At 41.2% G+C, this 8,823-nt stretch overlaps 1 protein-coding gene across 1 annotated transcript; it reads right to left on the bottom strand.

The window, feature by feature from the left end:
* Positions 1 to 254: 254 nt before the first annotated feature.
* On the bottom strand, positions 255 to 659 carry LOC142165374 (uncharacterized). Its single transcript, XM_075223942.1, has one exon. It carries the CDS (start codon positions 657 to 659, stop codon positions 255 to 257), a length of 405 nt encoding a protein of 134 aa, XP_075080043.1.
* Between the last annotated feature and the right edge of the window lie 8,164 nt (positions 660 to 8,823).

Raw genomic sequence — 8,823 nt, forward strand, 5'->3', positions numbered from 1 at the left:
ATGTAGTCCCTTCATTACTTCGATCTGGAGATCACATTGACGGGTCGATGTAATGAACAACACATCGCTTCTTAAGGCGTCCCCCTTGCCACCTCATTAAAAACCTCCCCAGGAAAACCTTATTGGGACAAAACTCGGGTAAGGAAAAAAGAGTACGACATAGGTGACACCTTTTAGAAGTGGAAATACTTGAGATAGGCGACGTTCCAGTTGTTTTGGAGCAGTTTTCCCTCCATTGTTTCTAGTTAGAACGCTTATTTGCTTGCTGCTGCTACGATTTTATATGGTCCGTCCCAGTTCGTCCTCAATTTTCCCTCATTAGGGTCTTTTGATGCTTGTGTTTTGGCCTTGAGGACGTAGTCGCCAACTTTGAGTAGTCGCACCTTGGCTCTCTTGTTGTAGTATCTTTCTACTTGCTGCTTCTGGGCTACCATTCTTATGTGGGCCATGTCTCTTCGTTCTTCTACTTCATCCAGATCTTGTAGCCTACTTTTGTCGTTGCCTGTTCCGCTCTCGTTGGAGTATCTCAAGCTGGGCTCCCCGACCTCGACGGGTATAACTACGCCGGTCCCATAGACCAGTGAGTATGGCGTTTCTCCTGTGCTGGATTTTGGCGTAGCGCGGTATGCCCATAATACTTCAGGTAGTAGTTCAGCCATAACCCTTTAGATTCCTCAAGCTTCTTTTTCAACATGTTCAATATTACTTTATTAGAGGACTCGGCTTGGCTATTGGCCAAGGGTGATATGGCATGCAGAGTATTCGTTTGATGCGCCACTTTTCAAAAACTCCAGTCGTTCTTTTTCCAACGAATTGAGGTTCGTTGTCACAGCTGATTTCCTTGGGATGCCAAAACGGCATATAATTTTTTCCATATGAAGGCGATGACCTCCTGCTCACGTATCTGATTGTATGCACCTGTTTCCACCCATTTAGAGAAGTAGTCAGTTAAAACCAAAAGGAAGCGTACCTTACCTCGTCCTGTTGGGTGGGGGCCGACTATGTCCATTCCCCATTTTATGAATGGCCATGGAGAAGTGACGGAATGGAGGAGTTCTCCTGCTTGATGTATCATAGGGGCATACTTTTGACATTGCTCACATCTTCGAACATAGTCCGCGGCTTATTTTTTCATGGTAGGCCAGTAGTTGCTGGTGCGGATGAGGCATCGAACGAGGGTGCAATTTCCTGTGTGGGAGCCGCAATGCCCTTCGTGTACTTCTTCCAGTACTCGTCTTGTTTGATGTGGTCCAAGACATTTGGCTAGGGGGCCGCCGAATGTTCTTTTGTAGAGATCGTCGTTTACTAGGCTGTATCGGGTTGCCTGTACCCAGAGTTTTTTGGCTTCTTTTTTATCTTGCGGGAGCATTCCATCCTGTAAATAGGCTATGAAGCAGTTATGCCAGTCCCAAGTTAGGTTTATAGAATGTACCTCGACGTGATCTATTGCGGAATGAAGGAGGGTGACCACGTTTTCTTAGTTGATATTCCTGGTGGCCACAGCTAGTTTGGCGAGGCCATTTGCTTCAATATTCTGTGCCCTGGGTATTTGGTCGAGGCGGCATTCATCGAATTCTGGCAGCAGTTTGTGGATTTCTGACTAGTATCTTTGTAGTCTCTGCTTTTTGATTTGGAAAGTCCCGGTGACTTGATTTACAATGAGTTGAGAGTCACAGTGGAGGATGAGTCGTCGGGCACTGTATTTATAACAGCCTCATATTCAGCCTCGTTGTTAGTCATCTCGGGGAATCGTATGGACTAGCGAATTACTTCGTCCGTATGAACCTCGAGGACGAGTCCCAGTCCCAATCCCGAGGCATTAGAGGCACTATTAGTGTAGAGTATCGACGTATGCGTAGAAGCGCGGAGTGCTTCTTGTTCTGCCTTGGGCAATGTCTCCGTGCTGAAATCAACGACGAAGTCGGCGAGCACCTGCGACTTAATTGCAGTTCGCGGTTGGTATGTTATGTCGTGCTCGCTTAATTCTATGGCCCACTTGGCAAGTCTACCTAATAGTTCGGGTTTGTGCAGGATACCTCTTAGGGGGAAGGTTGTTACCACTTTTATAGGGTAACATTGAAAATATGGTCTAAGCTTTCGTGAATCCACGACCAGTGCCAGAGCTAATTTTTCAAGGTGAGAGTACCTTGTCTCGGCATCGATTAAAGTTTTGCTGATATAATAAATTGGAGATTGCATACCTTTATTTTCACGGACCAAGACTGCACTTACTGCGACTTCAGAAACTGCTAAATACACAAGCAGACACTCACCTGGATCCACTTTGACGAGTAGTGGTGGCGAAGACAGATATGCTTTTAGTTTTCTCAGTGCGTCGACACATTCCTCGTTCCATTCCAGCCTATGGTCTTTTCTCAGCACATTGAAGAATTTGTGGCATCTGTCTGAGGATCGGGAAATGAACCTTGATAAGGCGACTATTCGCCCTGTTAGCTTCTGCACCTGCTTTTTGCTGGTTAGTACCTCTGGTATTGCGTCGATGGCTTTGATTTGATCCGGGTTTACTTCAATTCCCCTTTGTGATACGAGGAAGCCAAGGAAATTTCCTAAGGTTACACCGAAGGCGCACTTCTCGGGATTTAACATCATCTCGTACTACCTTAATATTTCGAAGGCTTCTTTCAGATGGCCAACGTGATCCTCCTTCTTTGTCGACTTTACCAGCATGTCATCGATATAGACCTCCATGGTCTTGCCGAGCTGCACTTTGAACATTTTAGTGACTAGCCTCTGGTACGTGGCCCCTGCATTCTTGAGCCCGAACGACATCACTTTATAGCAATATATTCCTTGGTGAGTGATAAAGGTTGTCTTTTCTTGATCTTCTTCAGCCATTATAATTTGGTTGTAACTGGAGTAGGCATCCAAGAATCTCAGCGATTCGTGCCCCGCTGTCGCATTGATCAGTTAGTTGATATGGGGTAACGAGAAGGAATCCTTTGGGCATGCTTTGTTTAGATCGGTGAAGTCAACACACATTTGCCATTTCCCGTTCTTTTTTACCATGACCACGTGGCGACCCATTGGGGGTATTTCGATTCTCTGATGGAACCGTTGGTGAGTAATTTATCCACCTCTTCATTGGCTGCCTCATTGATTGCGGCATTGAACTTTCTCCTCATTTGTCTTACCGACGGATAGAGTGGGTCGACATTCAGTCTATGAGTGGCGATGTCCTTTGGGATTCCTGGCATATCTGAGTGGGAGAAGGCAAATAAATCGGCGTTGTTAGTTAAAAATTCATGATACTTACCTGGCCGAGAGGTTGTGCCCTATATAAGCCTTTTTGTGTTATCGGCATCGTCCAATTGGACGGGGTCAAGATCCTCTATAGTTGCCTTGCAAGCTTCTATGATATCCAAGTCTTTGATGGCCTCTGTTGGTAGGTCGGGTTTAGTTCCCGACATGGCTGATTGCTATACCTCCGCACTTGCTCCTTTCAGTTGTTTGGTATGCGTGCAATCTTGGGCGATCCGATAGCATTCTTGGCTAGTGCATGGCTCACCTCGGATGCTTAATATCCCCCACGGGGTGGTAAATTTGATCACTTGATAGAAGCTTGAAGGGACGACTCGCATGATGTGTATCCATAGTCGCCCTATGATGGCGTTGTAGGCTGTTTCCTGGTTCATGACGTGGAATGTTGTCTCCATGGTGATCCCTCCTGCTAGGACAAGGAGCACTATTTCTTCGGATGTCCACTCTACTGCATTATTAATAACTGTTAGTGTTATGCAACGCGGTATTATTTTATCCTCAAGCCTCATTTGCGTGAGAACCCACAGGTGAACGATACACGCGCCGCTTTCGTTATCTACCATGATTCTTTTTACATCTGTATCAGCGATGCGTAAAGTTATAACCAAAGCATCATATTAAGGGAAAGACAAACGATCAGCATCCAACTTATCAAAGATGATACTGTCTTTGAGGTCATCATACCGTTCGTGGGAGACCGTCCGTTTGAGTTTGTGTGTGGTGGTGAACTTCACATGGTTGATTACTGTGTCGTCGACACCGCCAATGATCATCTGTATGGTGCGCGCTGGTGAGGGTGGCTTTGGAGGTCCTTGAGATGGATCGCGCCCTCGAGCGAAGTTGGCCCTTCCTTTATCGCTGAGCAGTTCTTTTAGGTACCCTTGGTTCAGCATCCTAACTACTTCCTGCCGCAGACCTATACAATATTCGGTCTTGTGTCCTCTTTCTTGGTTGGAATTCACAGAGGACGTTTGACCTCATGGTGCTTGGGTCCGATTTCATTTTTTGCGGCCATTACACCTTCGTGCCCAGCTTCTCCAGTGCGTACACTATCTCTAAAGAGGAAACACAAAAGTTATGAGTAGATAGTAGTGGAGGCATACCTTTTTCACTTCGAAGGGGTGCAGTGTGTCGTAGCACGACATCTGTATGTCTTGAAGGGGGCGGGTTAGATGTTCGGACATAGGGCTGATGCCTTTCTCGATTGAAACGTGGTAGTTGATCTCTTCGCCCATCGTTACATCGATCTCTCCTTGCCTCGGTCTGAACCGACATTAATCGTTGAATCGGGGTCGTCCTCATCTGCCCTTACCTCAGCGCAATAGGCGTTGTGGATCTCTTCCTATGTGGTGGGGGGATACTTCATGAGTCTACTGAGCAGTTTTTTGGTTGATTTTGATCCGTTCCTATTTAACCCATTTTTAAAGGCTATTACTGCCATCCCTTCTGACACATTTGGCAGGCTCATCCTTACTCTATTAAATCGGGCCGAGAAATCCCGAAGTCCTTCGCCCATCGTTTGCTTGATGACGAAGATATCATTGACCCTAGCAAATTTATCCGCCATCTATTCAAACGTTGATATAGATCGCGCTGGTAACTGGGAGTACCATGTCAATGCTCCCCCTGTCAAGGTCCCACCAAACTTTTTTAACAGCACAGATGGTACTTGTTCCTTTGACAGATCGTTGCCTTTTATCGCAGTAATATAATAGATTAGATGATCCTCCGGGTCTGTGGTCCCGTCGTATATTTTCAAGTATGGTAGCATCTTTAAGGTTTTTGGAATAGGATGAGGAGCAGCCCCGTCGCTGTATGGCTGTTCGACTAATCGGCCCATATCGCGTTTTGGTAATAGCTTAGGGGCGCCTGGTATTTTGTCAAACCCCTGATGCTCCTTCATTTGATCACGGAGTGTTTTGTTCTCGTTTTTCATCTCTTCCATTTTCTTTAAGATGGCCATGAGTGCATCGTCACCTCCATCAGTGACAGTGCGGGTGTTACCCGTTCGCGTAGTGCTCGGCTCATTGGTGATAGTTGCAATTTCTGTAGGTGGCAAGTCTTCGACATCTCCTTGAGGAGGTTTTTCGAGCATGTTGTTCCGAGCACTTGTCAACCATTCTTCTAGCAGCTTTTTGACTACTGGTGGTGCTTCCCCCACCGTGGACGTTGAGGCTCCCCTTTCCCGCAAGATCGTTAGATCCCCGTGTGGAAGAAGTGAGATCTCCCCCTCCGGTGTAACTCTTGGTGTTGTATTCTCAGCGTCTTCTCTACCGTCTTCGTTGAGGGAGTTCAGGAGATTATTTGAGACATCTACTATCGCCTTCAGCCTCGCTTCCTTTTCCGCCATTGTTGGTTTTGATGAGGTTTTAAGAGCAGTAATCGTCACTTTCAAGAACCTAGATGAGAATTATGATATCAGTTATGAAAATCTCCACAGACGGTGCCAAATTGTTTGACTCAAAAGATATTAAAATCTTTTTTGAACAAATCAATCAAAGATGAAGGGGTAAATTGTAGCTGAAGATAATAAACTCTAGGATGATAACAATAGGGAAGAGAGTTATAAACTTTCTTTTCTTTCAAGGTTGGTGAGTTTTACAAAGTGTTCATGACCTGTTACAAGGCTCTCATCTCTCTTATATACTGAGGAATTCCTTCCAACCGCAGAAACGACATGTCAAGAATCTTTTGAGGAATATTCTCCATATCTCCTAATGGACTTACTCTACTGCCGAGGTCGTATTGTTCCTTCATTAACCACAAGGCCGTATCCCTCTGGGCATTGACTCGCGGATGCTCGGTCGTTTGTCGTGCTCACTGTAGGTCGTGGTCGGTCAAATTCAGACCCATACAAGAAACTAAATAAAGATACAAGAAATTATATATTTATTTCTTATAATTATACATATTTAGAAAAGGATAAAACATAAGAATTAATGTTTGTTCCCATATGGTAATGGTAACATTACTATGAACTTGGGGTGTACAAAGGAAACCGACAAACCGCATCAACCTGATAATCCAAATCAAACCGAGAAAAAAAACCCGACTATAATTTGGTTTGATTTGGTTTGGTGTTGGAAAAAAAACCTGACCATAATTGGTTTGGTTTGGTTTTAACTAAAAAAAGTTAAACTGAAACCAAACCAACCCGACATTACATATATAAAAAATTTAGATATATTTAATATATAAATATACTTATTGTGATATAATTTATAAATATTTCTTAAACTTTTTCATAATTTTATCCTTTAAGGTATTATTTCAAGGTTGGACTTAGAACTTTTGAATGTTCCAATAAGTTTTATATCCATTAATATTAGTAACTTAAATAATGCTAACTAAAGCCCAAACCAAAATCAAATCAATATTAATGCTAACAAAAGACATTAAATTCAATCTTACGAACTGCAATGTATTGAATATCTATTTTTTGTTTTGCAATAATTTAGATAAAAATGCTTAATCTATTTTTCTTTTTTCTTTAGCGTTTAGTCATGTAATTAATACTCCCTTATTAATCTACTTATTTTAATATGACTTAGTACTTTTAGATTATGTTTATTTTTATTATGGCTGTTTTAATTAGCAATATTTATATTACATAATTTTATTGTCTTTATTGTTGAATATTGTAGGATAATGCCATGACACATCTCATATTTTATATTATTTTCTTGGAATATACCTTATATAGTTGTATCTAGGATTAAAGAAATATTTTGAGCACAAGTTATGTGTTTTGTTCTACGAAGAAAAAACCCAAATAACCTGAAAACCTGAGAAAAACTGAGATTGAAAATCCGGGTTTTATTGTTTTGATTTGGTTTATAGATTTGATAATCCGACACAATTGATTTGATTTGGTCTTTAGATTTGATAACCCGACACAATTAATTTAATTTGGTAATTGCAAAATCCAAATCAACCCGACCTATGTACACCCCTACGGTATGAACTATAAAGCATAGTGAATGGAACATTTTATGAACACTAAATCTATGGGTCACTATCATTTCTTTTTCATCATCAAGGGAATTAATAGGTGTTAGAAGCAAGGGATTTAAAATATGTCATTTTCTTCTCTACTGCAATATTCGGATTTTTGGAGTGCAGAAATCACGAGCATCACGAGATGAACGCCAGGTTATAATTATATACACTGCCGCCAGGAGCGGAGCTAGAAGTTCAAGTACGGGTTTTGTCAAATACAACGGCTTTTGTTTAAATAGTATATTTATGTTAATAAATTTAATTAATATGTATAAATATTAAATTTAGAATTCAATTATTAGCATTTGAATTTTCGTCGTTTAAAAATTTAGTAGAACTTATAAAGTTGAAATCTTAGTTCCGCCTGTTATCGCCGTACACATGGCTGCAATGCGTCTTCACAACTTTTTATTATCACTTCTTCAATTATTATACATATTGTTTACATATTAACATTGTTAACTTGGTTTTCCTAGTTGTAAGTTAAATAGCTTTTAACCTTTCTTGGCACCTACTGGCTACTCACTAGTAACCTTTCCTCCAAAACTCGGAATTAAGGCCAAAAGCAAGTGATAATCACATCATTTTGGTTTTAGTTTGGATTAGGGATGTATGAAATTCATAAATTAAATGCTGAATTAAAGTCAGAGGCGAATCCAGAATGTTAACTGTACAGCTCAAAATCTGATCAATAGAATTTTACTTAAGGAAGAACGAGCAGGAGTCAACCAAGCCGAAGTCACGTACAGGAAGCAATATACCGGCGAATGATTCAGCTACGGTCGAGGTCGAGCACTTAGTTCGGCCTGAACGGCTAGTTCAATACTTAGACATTTTTAGAGGAATATTTTACAAGATATTCCAGGAACTTAGGTACTCCGGTTAAGGACCGCTGGGTAAGGAAAATATTTTGTATAAATATCATGAGAGAGAGTAACAGAAGGGGGCTGATGGGAACATACACAGACACATACATCTCTCTGAAGGAGAAGATGTTCCCTCCTCTCAAGCTCTTCGCCAAAAAAGGAGAAAAGAGCTTAGAATCCTGGCATATATTCACTTTTAATTCAACTTTATCAAATGTACGGAGATTTGTCTTGTTCAAGAATGGTGACTCTTTTCCTTTATGTATTCTTCGTTATCATTTGATATTATTGAAGCTATCATCCTTTTCTTACATTATGGAATTCAATCGCAACTGTAATCAAATTTTATGCTCGGCAATGCTTGTTTATTCATGTCTTCTATCTCAGATCTAGAATAAATTATCTCTGACTAGGATTTACCTCATATTTTCTTATTTAATTAGTTTAACAAAAAGGGCTTAAAACTTTTTAGTCAAACATTAACGCCTAACAGTGACCTCAAGGGCTAATAAGTAAATTCGGAATTAATATTTATTCATATTTTATCAAGCTTTTGGTTTTTTGTGAAGAGACAATCCAATCAATTTCCCGTGACAACCGTAAATTAAAGATGAGAACACTATGACTTCATCTAGTTAAATTACTTGGCTTAGGTAATGGAATTGATTCTTGAATTAAC

This window comes from Nicotiana tabacum, chromosome 10 (genome assembly GCF_000715075.1).
Source record: "Nicotiana tabacum cultivar K326 chromosome 10, ASM71507v2, whole genome shotgun sequence".
Taxonomy (NCBI): domain Eukaryota; kingdom Viridiplantae; phylum Streptophyta; class Magnoliopsida; order Solanales; family Solanaceae; genus Nicotiana; species Nicotiana tabacum.